Source organism: Odontesthes bonariensis, chromosome 9 (assembly GCF_027942865.1).
Source record: "Odontesthes bonariensis isolate fOdoBon6 chromosome 9, fOdoBon6.hap1, whole genome shotgun sequence".
Classification (NCBI taxonomy): domain Eukaryota; kingdom Metazoa; phylum Chordata; class Actinopteri; order Atheriniformes; family Atherinopsidae; genus Odontesthes; species Odontesthes bonariensis.
The window spans coordinates 14,004,560-14,030,223 of NC_134514.1; the positions used below are offsets into that span (position 1 = coordinate 14,004,560).

Consider the following 25,664-nt stretch of genomic DNA (forward strand, 5'->3'; position numbering starts at 1 on the left):
TTATTCAAATTTAGTTATTCCATGTTGCTACAACAGCCCAGGAGAAACTAAACAAATACTGGCCTGTCTTTGGTTTCTATTTTTTTTTTTCAAAGAAAGCCACATCACTGTGTCCAAACAACTTGGTTTCTGTTTCTTGGTTTCATCCAACCACAGAATTGATAAAAAAAAAGCTTTCTTATTTGTCCAAGTGAGCTTTTACTGTACATGTCTGTCCTGTGGGAGTGAGTGCTCCTTTGTTGGCGTCCATGGACAGCAGTCTTAGGCAGTTTCTGCCTTAAGATGTTGGTACCTGACCATCAGGATGGCTGTGATAGTGATCTGTAGAGGAAGATCATCAGGCAGTCTGATGAAATGACTTGGTTTTATCAAGGACCGGACCTCTCCACTGGACATTTATCCAAAAATCCTTCTGAAGTGGTCAAGAAATGGTTTGTAAGAAACAACATCAACAATCTGGAGCGCTCCAGACAGAGTCCAAGTCTTCGTCCCACCCAGAGTCTGTGGAGGGAACTAAACAGAGTGATGGCATCTTTAACATGATGTCCTATGTAATTCATTTATCAATTCCACTCAGGAGAAACTGACTGGTCAAAAAGAAATTCAAAATACATCAGAATTTTTAATGGTCTGATGGGTATGAATAATTTTGGGCCTTACTGCAAATAATAATGAGTGCATATACACAGTATTGTATTGCACATGCAACAGAGCTAATGCAATTTACTCCCTGTATGGTGTGTGAGTGTCTGTGCATGCAAATATACCAGGAATAGCCTCCACTACAGCTTCAAGTAATCTGTTGATTATTCTATGCAATGTATTAACCATGCAGCCAAGCCAGTGCAGTGCAGCACACTCTGTATTTTGGTGCAGGCAGGCACTCACAGGGGGCTCGCCGGCGGGGGCAAGAAACTGCTCCTGGCAGGCTCCTCCCAGCAGGGCTCTACCCCTGGCAAGGGGGTGAGAGGAGGCCTGCGTTGGGAGACACACGACATGGGCCTGGTTCATCTCTAACTATGCTACTTGCATAAAAAAAAGTTAAACTCCCTGACCTGCCTGGACCATTTAAAAAAGACAGACAAAAGTGACCTGATACTCATGATTTACATGTATCTAAGTTCACAAGCATTTCACTTTGAATGGATTTACACACATCATTGCCAGAAATGAGCTTCTTTTGAGATTGAAATGCAGTCATATGTGTACACAAGAATTACAGACAAATACACACACAGAGCTGATACTGTACACCATTAAACACTGAGAATCATGCAGGAAGCAGACAGCGATTGAAGTTAAAGTACAGATGGATCAAAAAATCGATACATATACAGCAGCTGGGGAACTCTGGGTAATGTGCTTCAAATGCTGACTTTGCTGCTTTTAACTCTGCTTACTCTGCCCATCGTCTGCCAGAGGTGCCTCTGTACAGGTTCTTCTACACCTTCCAAGAAGCCTGATCTATGTTTTTTTAATTATTTACATGAGCTGCACCATCACTTATCAATTTACCTCAACTGGAGAAAGCACGCTGTGCTTTACTACGATGGTACTATCATCAGTACCATCAACTAGGTTAGGTCCATTTGTCAGTTCAGAAAACCTTGCTTGTAGGCATTATTGTTATTAATTGTTGTAAACCTTGTCACAGCATGCGTTGAAAGAAAGCTTTTGTAAAAGGTGTATGAGAAGATGAACAGTGGCAGCCACCTCTGGCAGACTGAAAGGGCTCTGTGATGTCGTTACTTACGGCGACTCAATGCTTTTCCTGAAGTGTGTCACCGACAAGGGAGGATCTGAGAGGACAAACATATCTAAATTCAGCATTTCCTTTGCTTTAAAAACGTCAGTAAAGGCCAGACATTTGCACAGATTGTGAAAAAATAGGTACAGACAAAAAATGCCACCCATCCAACACCAAAGAAGCAAGTTACCTTCAAACAATCTGGTACACGTTGAGATCATTTTGCAGCAGCCTATCATTTGTACATGCAAATTCAGTCTAGAGGGAGCCTAACCTGGTTTACGTTTGGGTTTTCGACGGTGTTGTTTATTGACAAAGCAAGCTGCTAGAGTGCTGAACAGTACTGCTGCTGCCAGAAAACAAATAGTTGCCACAACACCTGCCACCACAGGCCGCGCCAGCCCTTCTTCAGGCAACTCTGGAGCAGGGAAGGGGTCTGCTGAGACAAACGAGGAGGTAATCAAAATTTTAGAAACACAAAATCTATCGAATCTACAGTACTGTGTAAAAGTCCTGAGCCACCCCTCATTTCTTTATATATTTCCAGGAAAATGGGAAATACATACAAAGATTTATTCGAACTTAAATGTAAATATAGTATATAGAGCAGAAACAGAGTCTGTACAGTTTTAAGCAGTTTGAAAGTCAATACTTGGTATGACCACCTTTATTCAACACAACCTGAATCCTCTTAGACAAGCTTTCTTGTAATGTCTTTAACTAGTCTTCAGGAATAGTTCTCCAGGCTTCTTAAAGGACATTCCAAAGCTCGTCTTTGGATGTTGGCTGCTTCTTGTTTTGTTTTCTGAAAAGATGATCCTAAACTGCGTCAATAATGTTGAAGTCTGGGCTCTGGAGAGAATTCATCGCTCCATAAGATCTGTTGCCACTGATTTTAAATCCACTTCTTGTGTCATTTGGCATACCTCAGCCTTTTCTCACTGCTTCTCTTCCTTAAGAATGGCTTCTTGAGGCTTCAGTACGGTGGCCGACACGTGCAAACGCGCTGCAAACGGCGAAACAAATCCAACAATAAAATGCTGCAAGAGAAAAATGCGAGCACACGCGCTCCAAACCCCAAAACACATGCAAGACAGAAACGCTGCAAACATCAAAACATATGCAAGACAGAAACGCTGCAAACATCAAAACACATGCAAGACAGAAACGCTGCAAACATCAAAACACATTCAAGAAAAAAACGCTGCAAACATCAAAACATATGCAAGACAGAAACGCTGCAAACATCAAAACACATGCAAGACAGAAACACTGCAAACATCAAAACACATGCAAGAAAAAAAAACGCTGCAAACATCAAAACACATGCAAGAAAAAAACGCTGCAAACATCAAAACACATGCAAGAAAAAAACGCTGCAAACATCAAAACACATGCAAGAAAAAAACACTGCAAACATCAAAACACATGCAAGAAAAAAACGCTGCAAACATCAAAACATATGCAAGACAGAAACGCTGCAAACATCAAAACACATGCAAGACAGAAACGCTGCAAACATCAAAACACATGCAAGACAGAAACGCGCTGCAAACATCAAAACACATTCAAGAAAAAAACGCTGCAAACATCAAAACACATGCAAGAGAAAAACGCTGCAAACATCAAAACACATGCAAGACAGAAACGCTGCAAACATCAAAACACATGCAAGACAGAAACGCTGCAAACATCAAAACACATGCAAGAAAAAAAAACGCTGCAAACATCAAAACACATGCAAGAAAAAAACGCTGCAAATATCAAAACACATGCAAGAAAAAAACGCTGCAAACATCAAAACACATGCAAGAAAAAAACGCTGCAAACATCAAAACACATGCAAGAAAAAAACGCTGCAAACATCAAAACACATGCAAGAAAAAAACGCTGCAAAGATCAAAACACATGCAAGACAGAAACGCTGCAAACATCAAAACACATGCAAGACAGAAACGCTGCAAACTTCAAAACACATGCAAGACATAAACGCTGCAAACTTCAAAACACAACGGAAGTTCGCCAGGCCAGTAGGGGGTCTCGACCTGTGGGATAGGGGATCGACTATGGGAGATGGATCTACCATATTAATGAAAGAGAAGAAAGTCAAAAGGTAGTTGTCATTTATGTCTTTTTTAAACACTTGGCCGTAATCTTTTACTTTATTATAGAAGAGCAGCGGAGTTATGTCGCTATTATAAGGTAAAAGATTACGGCCAAGTGTTTAAAAAAGACATAAATGACAACGTACCTTTTGACTTTCTTCTCTTTCATTAATATGGTAGATCTCCCATAGTCGATCCCCTACCCCACAGGTCGAGACCCCCTAGTGGCCTGGCGAACTTCCGTTGTGTTTTGAAGTTTGCAGCGTTTCTGTCTTGCATGTGTTTTGAAGTTTGCAGCGTTTCTGTCTTGCACGTGTTTTGATGTTTGCAGTGCGTTTCTGTCTTGCATTTGTTTTGATGTTTGCAGCGTTTCTGTCTTGCATGTGTTTTGATGTTTGCAGCGTTTCTGTCTTGCATGTGTTTTGAAGTTTGCAGCGTTTCTGTCTTGCATGTGTTTTGATGTTTGCAGCGTTTTTTTCTTGCATGTGTTTTGATGTTTGCAGCATTTCTGTCTTGCATGTGTTTTGAAGTTTGCAGCGCATTTTTTTCTTGCATGCGTTTTGATGTTTGCAGTGTTTTTTTCTTGCATGTGTTTTGAAGTTTGCAGCGTTTCTGTCTTGCATGTGTTTTGATGTTTGCAGCGTTTCTGTCTTGCATGTGTTTTGATGTTTGCAGCACGTTTTTGTCTTGCATGTGTTTAGATGTTTGCAGCGTTTCTGTCTTGCATGTGTTTTGAAGTTTGCAGCGCATTTTTTTCTTGCATGTGTTTTGAAGTTTGCAGCGTTTCTGTCTTGCATGTGTTTTGATGTTTGCAGCGTTTCTGTCTTGCATGCGTTTTGATGTTTGCAGCGTTTCTGTCTTGCATGTGTTTTGAAGTTTGCAGCGCATTTTTTTCTTGCATGTGTTTTGAAGTTTGCAGCGTTTCTGTCTTGCATGCGTTTTGATGTTTGCAGCGTTTCTCTTGCATGTGTTTTGATGTTTGCAGCGTTTTTTTCTTGCATGTGTTTTGATGTTTGCAGCGTTTTTTTCTTGCATGTGTTTTGATGTTTGCAGCGTTTTTTTCTTGCATGTGTTTTGATGTTTGCAGCGTTTCTGTCTTGCATGTGTTTTGATGTCTACAGCGTTTCTGTCTTGCATGTGTTTAGATGTTTGCAGCGTTTCTGTCTTGCATGTGTTTTGAAGTTTGCAGCGCATTTTTTTCTTGCATGTGTTTTGAAGTTTGCAGCGTTTCTGTCTTGCATGTGTTTTGATGTTTGCAGCGTTTCTGTCTTGCATGTGTTTTGATGTTTGCAGCGTTTTTTTCTTGCATGTGTTTTGATGTTTGCAGCGTTTCTGTCTTGCATGTGTTTTGAAGTTTGCAGCACATTTTTTTCTTACGACCAAGTGTTTAAAAAAGACATAAATGACAACTACCTTTTGACTTTCTTCTCTTTCATTAATATGGTAGATCCATCTCCCATAGTCGATCCCCTATCCCACAGGTCGAGACCCCCTACTGGCCTGGCGAACTTCCGTTGTGTTTTGAAGTTTGCAGCGTTTATGTCTTGCATGTGTTTTGAAGTTTGCAGCGTTTCTGTCTTGCATGTGTTTAGATGTTTGCAGCGTTTCTGTCTTGCATGTGTTTAGATGTTTGCAGTGTTTTTTTCTTGCATGTGTTTTGATGTTTGCAGCGTTTCTATCTTGCATGTGTTTTGATGTTTGCAGTGTTTTTTTCTTGCATGTGTTTTGATGTTTGCAGTGTTTTTTTCTTGCATGTGTTTTGATGTTTGCAGCGTTTCTGTCTTGCATGTGTTTTGAAGTTTGCAGCACATTTTTTTCTTGCATGTGTTTTGAAGTTTGCAGCGTTTCTGTCTTGCATGTGTTTTGAAGTTTGCAGTGCGTTTTTGTCTTGCATGTGTTTAGATGTTTGCAGCGTTTATGTCTTGCATGTGTTTTGATGTTTGCAGCGTTTATGTCTTGCATGTGTTTTGATGTTTGCAGCGTTTATGTCTTGCATGTGTTTTGATGTTTGCAGCGTTTATGTCTTGCATGTGTTTTGATGTTTGCAGCGTTTATGTCTTGCATGTGTTTTGAAGTTTGCAGTGCGTTTTTGTCTTGCATGTGTTTAGATGTTTGCAGCGTTTATGTCTTGCATGTGTTTTGATGTTTGCAGCGTTTATGTCTTGCATGTGTTTTGATGTTTGCAGCGTTTATGTCTTGCATGTGTTTTGATGTTTGCAGCGTTTCTGTCTTGCATGTGTTTTGAAGTTTGCAGTGCGTTTTTGTCTTGCATGTGTTTAGATGTTTGCAGCGTTTATGTCTTGCATGTGTTTTGATGTTTGCAGCGTTTATGTCTTGCATGTGTTTTGATGTTTGCAGCGTTTATGTCTTGCATGTGTTTTGATGTTTGCAGCGTTTATGTCTTGCATGTGTTTTGATGTTTGCAGCGTTTATGTCTTGCATGTGTTTTGAAGTTTGCAGTGCGTTTTTGTCTTGCATGTGTTTAGATGTTTGCAGCGTTTATGTCTTGCATGTGTTTTGATGTTTGCAGCGTTTATGTCTTGCATGTGTTTTGATGTTTGCAGCGTTTATGTCTTGCATGTGTTTTGATGTTTGCAGCGTTTATGTCTTGCATGTGTTTTGATGTTTGCAGCGCGTGAGCTCCGGTCGTTTTTGTGATTGCCGCATTTTTCTCTTGTAGCATTTTATTGTTGGATTTGTTTCGCCATTTGCAGCGCTTTTGCACGTGTCGGCCACCGTACTTCAGTGAACAGTAGATGGATAAACTGAAAGTCCAGATGTCATTTCTCAGGCTGTGTTTAAGGTATTTTCCAATGTCTTAAGGATATCACTGTCAGATACAGTGTTAATCTCCTATAGATGTGATAAAATAGTTAGGTACAATGACTGGACTGAAAATAAGTGAAAAAGCAGCCAATGTAAAAAAAAAAATCAAATGACCTCCAGAAAAAGCCTGGAGAACTATTGATCATTTCATAGATCACAAGAAAGTCTTGCTCCTTGGAAGCAAAATAAACTAAGCTTGGCTCAAGACTTTTGTACTTTACTGTAATTTTCACAAAAGACAAAGTGTCTATGCATACAGACTCACCTGTACTGGACACTCCCACTACATTGCTGCTCTCACTGATCAGGTCATCCATAACCGCCATCACTCGAAACTCATACCAGGAGTCCTGTCAGAGCGATGGACCAAATACACTCTTATGTTCGTGTCATTTGCTGTTTTTTAGTACTGCATCAGAATCAAAACTCTTTGAGATTGTGCATTTAGATGTGGACAACAGAGTTGAATAATATAAAGCACATGACAATTATATTATCTGATACTGAACAGTTACAAAAATGCAAACTTTATTTGCAATGTTACACTGATAAAAAAAATATGGACTTTTTAAAAACTTTTTTTATAGCACGGTCTGGCTCCACAAAATGAGGCCATAGTATACAAAAAGGTTTAATGTCAATCAACTTTACTGTTCTCATAACAGTCCCCTACTGCCACTTTGCTTTCAAAGAAATAAAAGTACCACACTAATGGAAACAGGTTTCCATTCAAAACTGCGTCTCTAACTGACCTGAATGAGGTCTCTTGCTATGAGCTCAGTGTCAGTGGATGGGATCAAGTCATCCAGAACCTCCCACCTCTCCCCAAGGCGGAACTCCATGATATATCGGTCGATGGGCGAAGAGTGATTGGCTGGAGGAAGCCATGTGAGGAGGACACCGTGCTGCGTGCGATTGGCTGTGAGGCACCGTGGTGGAGTAAGAAGCACCAGTGGTTCTGGGGTACCCAGAGGAGAGCCTGTGGATCACAATTTTAGATAAGTATTTTTGATAAAAACCAACTCATGCAAACAAAATAAACAAACAAAAAACCGTCATGCTGACAGCTCGGTGGAGCTGATCAACAATGTTGCTACCATAAAGGTCATTGAAGCATCTTTTTCTTTTTCCTTTTTTTTGGCTGGCTATTGAAGCATCTTGCTAACATGCAAAAACAAATGCTGATACTAATATGGTCCTTATTTTTGATAGCAGTAACGTACTGATGCTAAGAGCGTACAAGACCGACCATCATTTGTCTATTTGTAGCCTCATTTTACAAACATCTGAGAAACTATAGGTGAAAGTCTTTTTTAGGATAGGAACAATGAAATTTTCAGTAAAGGATAGTGGAAAATTAAAAATTAAGCATCAGCATAAATTATAAATTTAATGGAAATCCGTGCAAGAGTTGTTGAAATGCAGCTATCTGAAAAAGAAAGAAGACGCTCTTTCAATTCTAAAGTTTCATGTGTCAGGACATAATAGATACAAATCATCTGATCCTTACTGAATCTTTAAAACAAGGTAAATACAACCTCAGATGAACAGCAGCATGTGGCATATTACAATGTGTCGCTCTTTATTCAACGAAACCTAAGTGTGGATATCGAAATGCAAAAGCAGTGTGAGAAAAACATCACATGATTTGATAGCTTGCAGAACCAGCTGCAATAACTTACGGTAGTGATTTTCTGCTTTAACTTAGTAGACTCTTGCATAATTGAGGAGGAATTATAGTCCACTCCTCTCTCTGATGTTGTTTCAGCCCGTTGAGGTTTTCGGCATTTCTTTGTGCACAGCTTTCTTAAGGCGCCACCATGGGATTTTATTCAGGCTGAAGTCTGGCTTTGGCTGGACCATTGCAACACCTTGATTCTTTTTCAGCAATTCTGTGGTAGATTTGCTGGTGTTCTTGGGATCATTATCCTCTTACACGACCCAGTTTCAGCCAAGCTTTAGGTGTCATAAAGATGGCCTCACATTTGACTCTAGAATACTTTAGTATACTGAGGAGTTACCGTTCAACTAAGTGACTGCAAAGCAACCAGGTCTTGAGATGCAGCTCAGCTCATGTTGCTGAGGGCAACATGAACTTCTATGCAAAACTTCTATTTTGTGCCAATCAATTCGAGTAGATGTTGATGTTTTACAGAATAATTGAAAATCAGAGTCAGAGGTTCACAGAAGTTATTCGGGCTGTATTTGAGTCTTCTTGTCACTAAACCATCACAGCGGACAATTACAGATACGTCAGTTAAAAATACAGTTGTCTGCTGTGCAACTTCATCCAAATTCAAAATTTTACATCTGGCTCAAATAAATTACAAATTTGGAGGGAGACTGAACTTTTGAATGAGTCATGCAGCTCAGTGGCATTCTAAAACAGGAAACCACAAATGGAAAAATATTTGTAATACAGAGTCTCTTTTATTTGCACACGTTGTTCGTAATCACAGTGTCTTTGAAAAAAAAAAAAGATGACAGCTGCTGGCTGTAGTTGGACTAAGCTGGTTCATAATTGATTTATGTTGTGAAAATGAAATAAGAAAAGCAACCTGAAAACTGCTTCTGGAACAGCAGAACAGAAGGAACCTCGATGTTCTTTGGCATGCACTGACAGGTCGGCATCCGAGTGTGTGAATTAGGTCAGAACTTTGCAAGCCTCATTTAACATTTGTTGAAAGAAGAAAAGCTTCTTTGTTGGTTTGGGTTCCAGTATCTGCATTTACACGGCATAAAACACAGTACAGTTTTAAAGAGCCTGAAATGGTCCACTGGAGTTTATTTGAGGTCTAAGTGCTGTAGTTCTTTGCATTGCTTCGTTCAAAACGTTCTCTTCTTTGCTCTTTCCAATTGTATGATGCAATATCCAGCCATCCTCTTTTATTCTTGATCATTGTTTACTTGCTTAGACATTATAAATGCTGCGGCCCTTTAGTTCAGTTTCTCTTTGAGAGGTAGAAAACAGAGACTAATCTGGCAGCAACAAGGATTCACTTAATATCTAATAATGGATAAGCAGTTAAATTCAGCTGGATTAACTAACAAGCAACTTCTTCAAAAGGATCTTCCTCTTTTCAAACATGTTGTCTTGTCGAACAGGTGGAGCTAATAGCATAAATGTTGGGCTCTGGTGTTGGGCTTATTACCACACATAAATGGAACAGTGCCATAATCAATGTCATTAGTTATGTCTGTCTTTCCTGCTGTGACCAGTTCACATGTTTGCAATGAGAATTATCTGTTGCATTGTTCCCTGCTGTTAAACAACTTAATGACTGTCAGCTGCTAATGTTAAAGTCCAGCATGTTTCCAGACACACTTTGTGCACCAAACACTGTCTTCTTCTGGTATGAAGGAAAAACTGTGAGGCACATTCATCGTTCAGCCACATCACAGGACGAGTGAATAACACTGACTGTTAAAATTGCACCAGTCCTGTGGTGGGATATCTTGGGCGAAATGTGAACAGTCAGCAAAGGTGTAAACATCTACGTGGCTTTGACTTTGTGATGATTTTATGGCTGGGTCAGAGCAACTCAAAACTTGCAGGCCTTGTGTGAGGTGCCTGAGGAAATAATGCTGGCCCATGTGGTCTGATCCATTAGCAGAACTATAGCAGTCATATAGTTGTAAATCTAAATGCTGGCTATAATAGAAATATGTTAGGATAGGGTTCATTACACATTGATGGGCAGGCTGCTCATACTGACACCTGTCAACAGCTAAAGCAGTTAAAATGGTCACAACTGGACATTGGAGGAGTGGAAGAAGGTGGCTTGGTCTGCTTAAACGCACACTTAAAGGCTCTGCTGCTAAATGTCAAATATCACAACACACAGCATTATAAGTCATTCTGATTGCATTTGCTTGTTATGTCGTGTTTATTGAAGGTGGCTGATATGAGCATACAAAAATTAAACTGAGATCTTCTCTTAGTTGGACCGTCAGAACATTCAGAGATATTTAAAGAAGTGAGGGCACCCGCCCCATTTCCAGTTGAGGTTACGCCCATGTATACATTCATTTAGATCTCACCAGAGGGCAGTATAGCGTCTGCCACGCCTGATGATATTCTGAAACTATAAAAAGCATCTCAGTGCTGCTCAGTGGGTTGATTCTGAAGGCAAGAAGCAGCGAACATGGATGGAACAACCTTTGATAAGTGGTACCCACCTGCAGTGGTGACTGTCACAACTTCACTGAATGGGCCCGTGCCCAGTTTGTTTTGTGCCAACACACTGAACTGGTACTCCGTCCCAGCCTCCAACCCTGGCACCATCAACCAGGTCTGAGCACCAGAAACTGGCATCGAATGCCAATCGTGAGGACCAAAGTCTACTCTCTTTGACCTGAGAACAGAAAAGAGAAAGTTTTAAACATATATTGATATGTATATATGATATCATTTCAATTTGAATAAGTCATATGAAACTATGTAGTTATTACATGAGTCAAACACCAATTTGATCAGATTTTAAAATACTGTATTTTACTCCAACCGGTGCATTGTATTTGTTACAGTCTTTTTCCTATTTTTGCTTTATATATATTCAATTCAGTGACCAAGGAAAGAAGAGCCAGTAAGTAGGCACATATGTGAAAATAAACCAGACTCATCCAGGGCTTTTTTTGAGTGTGCAATTTAAAGTTGTTGGCTGTCAGAGCAATTTTTGGTGAATACATTTGGTCAGTTTTTAATCATGTTTACAATATTAGACTTTGTTATATAACGAGACAGAAAGGTTTGCATTAAAACTATGTACTTGTGTACTTTTGCAACCTCTGATCAGCATACAGTCCAAGTATTCAGTGTATACAAACATGATGCAAAGGTTGTACAACAAGAACAAAATATCCATAAATGTCTAATAAACATGTGAGATGTGCATCAATTGATCAAAGCTACAGGAGTAAGTGACATTTTTTTCAATTGGACAAAAGTACTATCTTATTAGTAGATTATACCAATAAAAATGCAAATCAAATGTAGTTTTCAATAACAGAGACCTGATACTTGATCATAAATACTGTATAATCTGTATGTATTCAATTCAAGCACAGTTTTAGGAGAAGAACAAGGAATGGAAAAACAGAGGGAGGAAAATTGGATTTTGAAAAAGAAAAGAGCATTTCTTTACACAGTGGAAAATGGTTATTACACTTGCAATTATTTAAAAAGTTCCTAAAATCACAAGTTTAATGCTTCAAGCATCCTCCACTAACCTTTAGAATGAATTTACTGATCCATCTGAGAAATAATGCCACAAGAGCAACAAAAGTCTGATCTTAAACTCTCTAAAAATGATGTTTGGTTTGTGCAAACTGTCGTTTAAAATATGATGCCTGACATTTAGAGGAAACATAACTGTAAGAAGTTAAACCAACTCTTTTAGGGTATTTTCTTCTTTTTTTTTTTTTTTCAGAAAGTCACAGTTTTATATTGTGTTAACATCCAGAGTATTCCATTTCACTGGGCTTAAATAGGTTTGGCTCTACAATGTGAGATGTATTTAGTCTGTAATCATTAAAACTAAAAAGATATTCATTTATGACCAAACATGTTTGATGTTGAGTGGCATGTTGCATTCTATTAGATTCCACGAATTATCAATGAATAATACACATGCACATCAATTCTGAAAATCAGCTGGCAAAACAACTCAGCTGTGGGCCTCTGATTGAAATTCTGTTTTATCGCCCTCAGTGCAGAAGAGCTTCAACTGACTGTCAAACTGCACTGATAACCTTTCAGCATGTTTCCACATCTGCAAGCTGCAGTCATTGATTTGAAGTAGACTAAAAGCACTCACACTGGACCGTACCACACTGAGAATGTCTGTTCGAAGCCGCCATCATAACCTGGTTCCCAGGAAACATTAGCAGAGGTTGTTGAGGGCAATACATGGATATTGCCAGGAGCGTGTGGGCTGGTGCCTGAGTAGTTCACAGAGACAGAGACAGAGTGGGAATGAATCTATAATGCACACAACCGGTTTTATTAATCAATTAATTAACTACTTACACTTGCATCCTGTCCATAGGAATACCTTCCTTTTTACACATATCTTACTAACAATCATAAAGCAAATGATGAGAATTTGGTTGCAGTTTCTTTTCCTCGCTGGAACGTTGAGCAACGTGATGCTGGCTGAGGTGGCCACTAGCATGAGGTCAAGTTCATCCTACCCACCTAACAGCTGTCCAGAGTGGCTCAAAGCCAGTAACTTCTCACTGGGAATAAAGCGAGACCTGAGCGTGCTCTAAGGAGCACAGCTGTCTGCACCACTCTGTGACCCTGTGTCGGCTGACGGCTGGTCACACGCAGCCAGGCTGGCGGCTGTGCCACAGGCTAACAACTCGACAGGCACAAAACAAACAAACCATGGCGGCAGACTTACTGAGCTGCTTACTTCCCTATCAGACGTAAGTCATCATTGGGACATTCTGATTCCTATGAATTTTTAAATGGAACTTTCTTTTATTTAGATTTTTTTTTCTAAGTGGGTTGTGTAACTTGTATAAGAGGAGTCAATGTCTTACATACCATAAACATCTGTCAGAGCTCTCTGTTTGGAGAATCAGAAGCTTTCCTGAGAAGCAAACTAAAGCTAAACGTTACTCAAGAGTGGGGCCGCCAGAAAAGCAAATTTTCCACTTTCTAAATCAGGAAAAAATAATTATATTCACAGAAAGTTTAATTTTCACTAAGATTAACCGTTGTATGAACACTGGACTTCTTAATGATATGTGAATTAGGCCATGCAGTTACTCACTCACAAATGTCTCGTCATTTGTTTTTGAGAATGCAGTTATCAGTTACTTTAATTGATAATAAACTGAGCTACTGTCATTTTACGTCTTGAACACTATATTTGCACTCATATCTTAAACACTATATTTAGAGTCGGTGTATTTTCTGTTATATCTTGCAGTTGTAAAGTGGCCTTGTGAAACTAACTTTGCCACTGTTCTGCTGATATTGTCGAATAGGGAGAGCAGAAACAACCTTGGTCAAAAACAGGAAGGTTCTATCAGAAATATTGTCAGGTTATATTTTTCCACGAGTCTATCTTAAAACTCTGAACTATGAAATAGGATATGATAATAGGATAAATCTGACTATGCATTTACTGAGCCAACAATAATTTTACAAATAATGAAAATGTGCGCATTTCAATCATTTTTATTACCATCTCATGCATGCTGTCCATATTTTTTAGCCCCTGAATGCCAAGAACGTTGTTTAACGTTGTTTTAGTGAAAGAAAATTCTTCGTCTTTGATAAAAGAAGGCAAAAATATAATCAATACACCTAAAGGGGTAACCACTCGTAAAAAACTGCACCTTGGTTAGACAATCCTCATCATTTGCCATAATAATTACATGTAAGGGAGGTTAAGCAGTTTACTGACACTGTTTAAAACCTTCTGTGAGATACTCTGTCTAAAGAGGATTAAAGAAAATTACAGTTATGAAGGGTATTTATAAATAACATGACTAGTTATCAAAATGTGTTATCAAAAACAGTTTCCTTGTACGTATGCAGACCTTTAGAAGCCTGTTTACCTTTATCAAGACTTCTGTCAATTAATTTAAGAGTAAAAAGATGCCCTTGGTCAAATGACTCAATAGACAAAGGCTGCAGGGACAGTGTTCCATTAGTGGAGTGGATATCACATATTGTAGCTACAGATCCAGCCATTAAATTAACTGTATAAAGCTCTGACAGATAAGATCAAATTAAATTTTCATGACACCCAAAAGGAAATTGGGTAGAGGCAAGGAGTTTGAGGGATTAGGTCCACTCCGACTCCATGCAAGTCACTCGAAGACCCAAAGCAAAGCGGGATCACAGTGAACTCTAAATAACTAGAAAAAAGTGTGAGCAAGTTGAGAGCGCTGTGCAGACAGTTTGTACCGATGACTAGGATACGCGTGCTGGCAGTGATGCTTGTGACCACATTGGTGGCTACACACTCCCACTCTCCATGGTCCTCCTTGCTGAGGGACAGAAACTGTAAGCTGCCACTGGGTAGGATGTTGTGCTTACTCCTGCTTGGCTTCCCCACCTTCAATGGACATGAAAATTACAGCACCATGGTTAAGCAGTGGGAAAAACACACATCAAAGAGCATGACTCGTAAAGACAAAAACGAGCAAGAGACTATTTGCATTCAGAAGACTCTATATACTGTTTGTAGATCTACAGCACCTTTCTCCAGGTGATGGTTGGTATATCAGGGTCTCCAGAAGCAGCACAGGGGATTACTAGCTCTCTCCCAGCCTCCTGACGGTACTCCCCCCCAGGCCTCACATTAAAGTAAGGGGGATCCTTGATAAACACACACAATCATGCAGAAGTAGGAGTAGGAACATGCAGGATATGAACAGCACGTATGACAGAACCTGGGCAGTGATCTACCTTTAGCACCAAAGTGGCAGGGGGGGACATGCCCATGGTACCCAGGGCGTTGTAAGGCACACAGGTGTAGGTGCCCAGGGAGTCTTCTGTGGCCTCTGCCACCCGGATACTTCCATCTGGCATCAGGCTCCAACCAGGGTACTACAAGACAAGGGGGTATCTGAAATGCTTGATTTCAGGGGTTTTCCTGAACTCTCAGGGTCCCATGTAAATGTTTTTGAACTGCACAAGAAAACAAAAATCCCCCAAATTGCTTTCAATCAGATGAATCAGGAGTAACTGCTTATTTAATAGGCCAGCATATCAGAGAGTACATGTTCATGAAAATAAATTGTGGTAGAAGTAGAACAAAATTGTTTGCCAGTGTGACAAAATGCTACTTCAGTAAAAGCACACAAGTATTATTAACAAAATGTGCTTGAGGTATGAAAAAGTAAAAGTGCTCATTCTACACAGAAATGGGGACTTTGAGCATCCAATTTCTTAACTTCCCAGATCTGATTCAATCAGGCATCAGCAGATCAGGCCTGAACACTGTAGCAGCGCTCTGCCAACTAGAAGACCCAAAGTATCCACAGCCAGACACACAGGAGGTTCTATGACACAATGTTAACACGATAACCAGTGGTTTTAATGTTGTGGGCAATTGATATAGATTTAGCTAGTTTAGACCAATAGTATTAAAATGATTCATGTAGTAAAAACTATAGGTTTCCTCTTTTTGAGATTCAAAAGTTGGCAGGAGACAGATGATACAATGTCCTCAGAGGGACACGTTTATTCTCTTCTTTTTTTGACAATCCAGTGAAATTGTTAAAACTGGTTCACATCTGGTAGTGTTTTAAAGTAAATTTTTTTCTGCAGTGGAGCAAAAGTTACTAAATTTCATATTGGAATGTGGTGCAGTTGAAGCATCTGTAAAATCTGCTGATTGACAAAAAGAATATATGTACAGTGTACACTGTACAAGCCTGCAAAGAAAATATTTTAGAAAATAAATTCAGACTGAAGCTACCACACACATCACAGCATGATCCCAACTTTAGAGAGCAAAGACTGACCCTCTCCACTCTGAGTGGGTAGCCGTCTTTCTCCCACTTCACTGATGTCACCGGTGGGTTGGCGTCCACTGGGCAGCGGATGATGCCTGGCAGTTTCCGTGGGACGTAGATGACAGGGGGCATGTTGATCACACGGGCCGGGTCTGAACATAAAGAAGGGAATGGAATAAAAAAGTGGATATAATCTAATGTGTCATGAAATTTCAAAACTACCTGATGGAGAAGACTATAAAACTAAATGTATTAAGTGTCCCTGAAGGTGAAAACTTCAATGTACTAGATATATTTGTATCATCAATTCTTTAACTCCCGTTTTTTAAAGTACACTGCAGAGGTGTCCTGACACATCAGGAGTGTCCTGGAGATGGGAATCAGTGTCTGCGGAGAGATGTTATTATAGTATTCATAGGAATTAACTTATTATGTGACAAAAACTCACATTTGTTAGATGAACTTCCAACTTGAAATGTTTTAGGAATGTGTACAAACCAGTGTACAACAATAATGTTTCTATCAGTATCTACATTTTCATGCTGTGACAACAGACCAGGGGGCGACTGTAGCTCAGGAAGAAGAGCGATCGTTGGATGATTGGAAGGTTCTGTTTTTCCCGACCACATGTCAAAGTGTCCTCGGGCAAGACGCTGAACCCCACATTGCCTCTTTTGCGTCCAGTGGAGTGTGAACGTGTGTGACAGAGAAAAAAGTGCTGCATAACCTTAAACGCTGTTTGGACCGGAAGTGGTGTATGTGATGGGATAAACATAGCTCATAGTTTAAAAGAGCTTTAAACTATATAATTACATTTTCAATCTACTATTTTATTCACATAATGAAGGATATATCTAATTTATTGCATCAAAATACAAAGTCATTATTTTAGATCTACCCAATTATTTTCCCATTTATTCAAAATTACAGCAGTTCAAAATTTTAATCGATACTTTCATATTCTTAAGCTGCATGCTCAAGACCGGGCGACATTATGGAAATACAGTTTTTTTCTGAAAAGGAGTGCTGAAAGGGGAATTAATGCAGGAGAAGATTAGGCAAAAGACGGAAGGAGAGTTTTCAGCGAGTCACTGCATGTGCCTGGTGTGGTGCAGCTTTTCATCTGTAAAAGGCTGGTTTTTAGGTCCAATACAAACTTCTCTCCATGTACATTATATGACATTCGTCAAACCAGATGAGTGGCATGCAAACGTTTGATGTGGAATTGTTAATATGAAACATGAATTCTAATTAGCTGTTTGGACGTTGCTGTCAGAAAACTATTACACTTTATGGTAATCTCTGCGTTCCAACTCTGAATGTGCCTTTCGAGTCCAATTTTTAGTTTAAATCAAGAGTGGGATGACTGTCCAGCAATCCTGAGAGTTTTACTCTAATAATAACCCTCTGGTAATTTCACATGTAGCATTCGGGAGACTGCCTCCTTTACAGTCTGCTATATGTGAGCCCACTGATGCCTGCAGTGCTGTGAAATCTTCTGCTCTCTCTCATACTGTAGCACAATAATCAATGACCAGCAGCAACTTGGGAGTAAAGTAGCTCAACACAGCAGGGAGGCCCGTGGATGAGACATCATTCGGTGGGGAATGCTGCTCATCAGTGGCAGCTTATGCAGAAGAATTTGACTATTTCATACAGGGGAACCAGATTTACAAGAAACCAGCAAAAACTGTCGGTCTCCAGTTTTGTGCAAGGGATGGGGCCTTGAATATGGAATAAGGAAATTATCAAAAAGCTCTGTAAAGATGATAGGAGGGGGTCTTTTTAGCTGCCTCTCTGTAATGCCTGACCTTCAAATTACAGAGGGTTTGAGGAGCATAGCTGCCAAAAACCTTTATGCTGCTGCTGCTGCTGCTGCTCCCTTTTCCTTGCACAGCTCGCTGTACCGTCTCCCCACCCCTCCCCCTCCACTTTGTTTCCACGGTAACACTCACATTGAACTGTCAGGTAGGCTGATGCTGAGGGCGAGATACCGAGGCTGTTGCTCGGACTGCAGGTGTATTTCCCAGCATCCTCCGGCTTGACCCGGAAGATGATGAGGGTGCCGTCGATGAGGATGCGGACTCGGAGCTTCAGATCACTGCAAGAAAACACACATGTTCTTATTACACCGCGTTGCTGAAACACACCAACAGTGCACACATCTATTTCTTCCCTTTTTTTCTTTTGGGCTAAATTGCATCGAGGTGCCATAAGAGAGCAGCAGAGAGCCAAAAAGCAGCCAGCAGATAGGAATCCAGAGGACAGAGCAAGAGATTCAAATAAATCTGCTCACTGCCTTCATGTTTTCCTGCTTCACACCAACTGTGATAAGAGCACATATTCTGTTTGCTTTGCAAACAGAGTGGTTGTTCTTGTCCACACAATAAGTTAACATTTATATGCCACATACCCAAAACTCAAACTAAATTGGTTAAAATAAAGCATATACCGCTTTATTAAAGGTTCATATGTCATAACTTTAACAACTATGTGGCTTCATTACAGTTCAGGTGATAATGTAAAGATCTGCAGATACTGTGTGTTATTGAGCTTTTTGACTGTGAGTGACAGGACCATAATTGGCACTTTTGGAAAAGTGCCCAAATAAAACCCAGTCAAAGGAAATTTAACAACAGATCATCAATCCATGATTTTCACACTGACATAAATAATTGTTAGTTAAGAGGGAAGTATCATGTTCTGCCTTTCATTTTCGGCCATCAACGATCTTTGAGTTATTTTTAGAAACACTCTGTTGATAATATTTTTCCTTTCTGCTGTTGTATTTGCTTTTCCTATTAGAAATTAGTATTTGATGAGCCTTGATTAGCTGACATGGAAAAGTTAAAATGCCCTAGTGGCACAGGGATAAGATAATGATAAAAAAAGGGAATATTCTTTATTTTTCTAAATTTAAAGTGACAATCTACATGCTATATTTACAACACCACATTTGTGGATACATATTCTGCAGTGCAACACTTGCAGATGTGAACAACATGCAGTATCAGATATGAGAATGTATGGAAAATAAATACAAGATACAATATTACTCATAGCTGGCACAGCTAATATGTATAACATACATATTATACAAAATACGTAAAATATCTGTTATATATGTAAATAAAAGGGAAACCTGTGATACAGGTAAACAGACACCTGAGACATAAACTTGCCTCTGTACACAAAATGACCCATTGCATCAGCAGTTTCATGCCAAAAAAGGGACACATTAAACAAAAAAAAATCTAAAGTCTCTACCAACCCAAAACTCAACTCTGGCATGTTGTCTGGCGTTTGAAAATATGTCATTCAGTGAGCTGTTCAGCTTTGAAGGTGATTCAACACTATAGCATCACAGTCCCTGCTGTCTCCGCAACCACACACACCTGCACTTTATGCATGCTGCTTGCTTGTCTTCCGTAATCTGTATTTTGTTTAAAATTCTTGCTGCTTTTAAACCATACTACGTTAGCTTTACATTACCTTATTCACATTTGAACTGAACCCATTTTTCGTTTGTTTCTATATTTATCTGAGTGTAACAACAAGAAATGAAAGATTTCATATACTTAAGCTACTGGTATAAACATGTATAAACAAGTGTAATAGATTCTTCTCAGTAATGATTAAATATAAGTCACGCCTTGAGGGGGGTTTCATATCACTGTAAAACTAAAAGTACTGAAAGTATGATAAGGCAGATGTAGAATAAACTCTTTCCTTTAATTGGCCACCTCTGCTCTGAGCATATATGATCAGTCATGTGACAATATGTGCTTAGATGTTACCCTTTCACTTTGCTGTAAGTTGTCAAGAGTTAGGACTTACAGTATTTTCAGGTGTATACAATGAGCAGACTGTTGGATGAGTTGCACATCACATAGTGTAAACCTTACATTATTTATGAAGCAAAAAAAAAACCAGTAAAGTTCTTCAGCCTCTCTCTTTCACTACCATTCAGAGCCCCCAATCACTGGTTCCTTCTCCCTTCTTCTTCTTGTTAGGTCTGTCACTTGTTCACTGTAAACCTCTAAGCCTCTGAAGCTCTTGGGAGCCGGTAGCAGTGGGCTGCACTTCAGATCATCACTGCATGGGGCATATAGATGACACCAGGCCTAAGTCATGTGATATTGTCATCAGAGTGCACCAACTCGCCTGGCACGCTCCAGACAGACCCCCGGCAGGCCCACTCTAGCAGCCTCTGAGGCCGCAGCAGGACAGGGCGCACACACGCATACATACACACAGAGACATACCTAATACCCTTAGACAGCCAGTCAAAATACACAGCAAAAGGCTCAGAGACACACAATGTCACTCACAACACTGAAGCCGGGAGATAAAGGCCTCATGCTGTCTGTGTGGTGGTTATTTAAATGTCAGAAGCTCTTAAGTCTTAACCTCACAGAAGTGTCCCTGCACAGAGTTTCTGCTGCTAATGTGCTGAAGCAAACTTGATCATAACTTTACTTCTTGAAGTAGACGTTATCCTCCTCCCAAAACCAGGTGTAGGTCAGATTGCCAGGATACGCCTCTGCTTGGCAGGTGAAGAGTGCATTCTGGGATATGTTTACAGTGACGTTTTCAGGTGGTGAGACGATGTATGGAGGCCCTAAGAGAAACAAAAGCAAGTGTTATTGTTGGGTGTACAGCAGTAAGCAACTATTAAAAGCCGTTATACAAATCTTTTGATAGAAAGCTTTGAACTCTAAGCTGACATCACCTTTCAGTTTGGTAAATTTGTTGGTAAAAGTTGCCTTTCCACATTCAAGAGTTGTAATGATTAGTTTTGAGTAATTTTTCAGGCCACTTGAATCCCACAAGTGTAATTTTACTCTCTTTTGGCAGTATTTTTGGTCTACAGCAGCTCTTGGAGATGTATTCTAGCTGCTAATTCTGTAGACCATGGAAACAGCTGCTATGGTAAAAGTAAAAGAAAACAGTAAAGGTGTGGGTTGTAAAAGCAAAACAATGAGCTGAAAGATGCTCAGTGGAGCTGAGTGCAGCTGAAGAGGGAGGTGATAGTCATATGTGTGGCCTCTTTCATATCACACATTGTCATTGATCAATTAATTTAATAAAAACACAAGAAATCTTTCTTTCCCAGCTCATCTGTATATATTAAAGTTTATTTTTCAACAGAAAAAAATCTGTCTCACTGTGCCTCTGTAGTGTCATTGGTAATATGTATATAATCTTTTTAACATCTTGCAAACACAATGTATATTTTTTTAAACAATGGATAGAAAATCTTTAATCAAAGCTGACTTCAGCATTTCAGACAATACTTGTAGGGTCATTTAAAAACAGCTGCCTTTAAACATACAAATCATTTTTCTTGTAAAGACCAAATAATAATAGAAAAATTTAGTGAACATCCAAAAAGACCTTAAGCCCCATGTTTTTCCAGAGCCCTGAACAGTTGATACAAATCAATAGCACATTGATTACACCATTATATTCTGTTCATAAGAGTTAAGAAACAATTATAAAGTGTTTCGCTTCGTTGTCATTACATTACATCTATTGGCAGGATTTACCTTAAGACTTTGAAAAATAACAAAAGGATTTAAATAAATCAACAAATGCACAGTGGAAAGAGATTACATTTGATCACAGTGACAGTAATTAATGATCAGAAAACTTTGTGAGGCACTGAGCTTTTGGAAAGCACTCAGCTTTTATTTTTGTACAAACATATTACAACTTGTAACATGCTCCTCAAGGTGGAGAAATGGTGGAGAAAAAGAGGCTTTTCTGCACCAGGTGTCCACTTTTTCCGCTTTTAAGGTGTCAACTCTTTTCTTTCAGGAACTAATCAGCTTGAGAAAATGCACACGCTGCATATTATTTACAATATCTCACCTCAGTCTGATGTAAAATACAGTGAGCAGCCGGCTACTGTAACCTTAATAGTAGTCAGAGTTGCAGCTTATGCGTGCTTCACATTGTAACCTCTCCACCCCTGAGGCCCTCTCGGTTTGCTCTAAACTCCCAATAAAACAGCAGAAGCCATGAAAGGTAAGCTGTCTTTTATGAGAGGGGCCAGATACAAACCTCCTGGTTATTTTCCTCTCATTGTGCGCAGCTTTATACTTCAGCTGGGATGACTGGCGGCACAATGCAAGCGTCTCACATAACAATTAAAAACAGATTACTGCAGAGAGAAACATGGCTCCTCAGATATCTGCTTGTTATTGCTGAGGGTGTGAGTAGTAATCACATCTTTTATTTCACACCGCTTTTCATTGCAATACTGAACCGAAACTCCTGCACAAACATTTTATTTTTGTGGTTTTATTAGTGCTACACTGTTCATTTCTACTGCGCCACAACAAATTCGCCTCAATCCCACATCCTACTGGCATTATTCTGATATTAATATGACAGAGGTTAACGAGGAGTCGCAGTGGCTCAGATTAAAACATTAGCGTCTTGCATGGCTGACTGTGGTGGACATAAACAGTAAACACTTCTTTTAATCGTTCTTCAATTAAAAAAGCCTTATGAGATCAACTTTATGCCTTGGTGCTTCAGTTTTGTGATAGATTTAAAGCTTACAAGAAATAATTTTGTGTTTGCTTTAATGCTGGCATATTCTTCAAATCTCAGTTCTTCTGCAGCTTTTTGAGGTAACGTAAATCAGGGTTAAAAGTTTTTATTCCTGCCTGAGTGAAATTTTAGAGATGAGCCAGTTCTGCTGGCTGTTTTCTTGTTGTTTGTAATGTTACATTTCGTAACCCTTCTATGTCAATTTAAATCTTTTTTCAATATGTTGCTTCAAGGTGTCCTTTGTGTAAAGCCTGCTTTACACCCAGAAATATGGATAAGCCTTATGAATAATAACAGCCATTCATTTTTCAATAAACACTGGGACATTAAATCACAATTTCATGTGTATTTGCCTTCTCTTTGTAAACAAAAAACTTTGTGAAATGATGGAAAATACTGGCAACATTGTAGAAAGTGTATGATGTTTTTATTAGTTTCATGCAGCCATTTTCATACAGGTGAATGAAGACAGTAATTATGATTATGCAAAATAATGACAATTACAATAATTGATTATGTGATAACTGTGACGGCCCTATGCATCTTCTCCATCCTAGTACAAACGGCTGAATAGCAAAATTACCGCCTTCACCTGGGCCAACTCCACCCTGTGAATTAAAAGGGCTCGCTTGGAAATGCCGATATATGCAGAGGGTTTAAGGTGTGCTCACCTTTCTATTCTATTGCTGGCCGGCAAATATAATTATACTATTGAATTATTGGATTTTAATGCATAAAAGCAAGCAGGGACCGGTTTGAGTCCACGATTGTTTTACGCGTCATTTAGTTCTCAGTTAACCTTTTAGGAGTTGACCATTGGCTGTCGGGAATGCCTGGCGTGCTGGTGATTGTCTTTCTCTCTTATAATTTCAGGGTGTATCACACATCGTCGCCTCTGACAGACAGCGTCGATGTCTGTTTCTGCTGATTCAAATTGTTGAATCCCTGTTTGATCTGTCAGTGAGAGAGGTCGCTCTGATTGACTGTTTATGGTAGAGAATGAACTCTACAGTACGTTAATGTGACGTTAACTGTGTAATTTGTGGTGCATGAAGCTTAAACGCTTAACAAAAGCATATATATACAAAAATAATCCATATGATGTGTCAGTTTAAATTGAAAAACTATTTTTTTAGTCTAAACACGGCCAAATGGGCTAGAACTATATTGGATACTAAAACCTGAGCTAATGATGACCTGACTTTACAGAAACATATTTTTTTACCTTAATAAATCATTTCTACACTCCTCCCACATTCTGCACGGCAAAGTTATACCCTCTTGTGCAAACATCATAGCTGGCATGTGTCTGCAGTTTTTTTGTTTTTTTTTTTCTTAACCAGATGCTGATGATGTGAGCAGACAACAGAGAGTTCTGTCGTCACCACTCGTTCTTGACGTTTGTTTGGTATTCAAATGAATTTCCTTGTAAACAAGCAACTTTTCCACTCGTAATATTTTTATTTCATACTTGAAATCTTTGTGTTATATTACAACTTTTATGTTGCCTCAACAATGTACCGTAATACCATTATTTTTGGTCCAGTGATCAAATACTAAACTGTACATTTTTGTTTGTGTTGTTGGTTCTTTATGCAGTTGAAACAAGAAGATCACGCTCTGCTGCAGTGAATTGTGCTTAAAGCTACCTTAATGCAATTGCATCACATGTATCGCAAGGCATACTCTAAACGTGGTTACAACGTGTGTTTGGATTGTGTGTGTGTGTGTGTACCTACATTTATTGTGCTGTGAACACAGAGAAGAGCTGTTTGCACATACAGAAGTCAAGCGTTAAAATAGACCTGACGCCTACTCTGCAATAAAAGCAAGATGCTCAGTTGCTTGTTAAACACACACCGTTAACTCCCTAAAGCCCTGCTGTATCAGAAGACTGTGTGGAACTGTAGGCTGGTATCACAACCGTCTCTCTGATCTGTGTCTAGCAGAGAGCCTGGTTAATGGACCGGAGTCAGACAGTGACGCTCTTGTCGACAGATCCTGCTGCACACACATGGATGTGCACAAGTACGTGCACACGTGTACATACTGTAAAGAGGCCCCAGCCTGAACTGTTGGACTGCCTGACACAGCCCCATAAGGTATGTTACACACATCAGTGAACTAGAGAGCTGCATGTCTTTAGACTTTTAGTCTAAATACTGAAACGTCCCCGCTGCATTGATGCAATTCAACAGGAGGCCACAGGTCATGCTCCCCTCGAGCATGGTTTATTCATTTAGAAGTCTGACGATCTGTTCAAATGCATTTTTCAACAATACTCACTGTAATTATAAACAGCAATGTGATGTTCTATAATCTATGGAAACATTACCTTGAACCAGCAGCCGGGTAGTGTGGAGCACTTCTCCCTGGTCACTGTAGGCTCTGCAAGTGTACGCCTCTCTGTCATCTCTGGTGATGCCAAGGATGGTCAGACTCCCATCATGAACCTGTGGTTCAGGGTGAAGGAAAAACCAAGTCAACATATAAGCTCTGACACAAAGTATTAAAACAATACGACAAACACCAAGACATATTAGATCAGACAGAAAATTTCCAAATATTTTCTCAGCAAAATTATCCAAATCATTGATCCTTGCTTCTTTCATGAGACTCAATCTTCTGTCACATTAAATTGAATATTTTAGAGTTTGAAAGTAACTTTTAGACCTAGTAGGCAAATTGAAGACATTTTTGGGTTGGATTTAAAAGTGACAGTGGAGATACTTTACTGTTTTACAACATTCTTTTGGCTGGAATATTTAATTAATTGTGAAGACAAGCAGCAGAAAAAGCCAGTTATGAGGCAAGTCTTTGTGTGCTGTGCGATTGTGTGACAGCCTTACCATATTATTATAAAATAGAACTATAAAGAAACTTTTTTTCAACTTCATATTTAATATATCAGTACTTTGTGCACACTCAGTTTTTCAAAACAAAGG

The 25,664-nt window shown here is 39.4% G+C and overlaps 1 protein-coding gene across 6 annotated transcripts in view; it reads right to left on the reverse strand.

The window, feature by feature from the left end:
• igsf9ba (immunoglobulin superfamily, member 9Ba) overlaps positions 1-25,664 on the reverse strand; it is a 76,616-nt gene that overhangs the window by 12,328 nt on the left and 38,624 nt on the right. For 3 of the 6 annotated variants that reach the window (XM_075473221.1, XM_075473225.1, XM_075473227.1), the window contains exons 5-18: positions 25,055-25,172; positions 20,638-20,779; positions 18,114-18,259; positions 16,168-16,310; positions 15,107-15,247; positions 14,897-15,016; positions 14,603-14,753; positions 12,495-12,618; positions 10,858-11,033; positions 7,431-7,657; positions 6,944-7,028; positions 2,022-2,186; positions 1,754-1,799; positions 889-975 (exon numbers count right to left, since the gene is read on the reverse strand). In XM_075473221.1, the coding sequence (XP_075329336.1) occupies positions 889-975; positions 1,754-1,799; positions 2,022-2,186; positions 6,944-7,028; positions 7,431-7,657; positions 10,858-11,033; positions 12,495-12,618; positions 14,603-14,753; positions 14,897-15,016; positions 15,107-15,247; positions 16,168-16,310; positions 18,114-18,259; positions 20,638-20,779; positions 25,055-25,172 (1,871 nt within the window). The remainder of the gene's footprint in view (positions 1-888; positions 976-1,753; positions 1,800-2,021; positions 2,187-6,943; positions 7,029-7,430; positions 7,658-10,857; positions 11,034-12,494; positions 12,619-14,602; positions 14,754-14,896; positions 15,017-15,106; positions 15,248-16,167; positions 16,311-18,113; positions 18,260-20,637; positions 20,780-25,054; positions 25,173-25,664) is intronic. The other 3 variants (XM_075473222.1, XM_075473224.1, XM_075473223.1) reach the window with 3 other exon arrangements.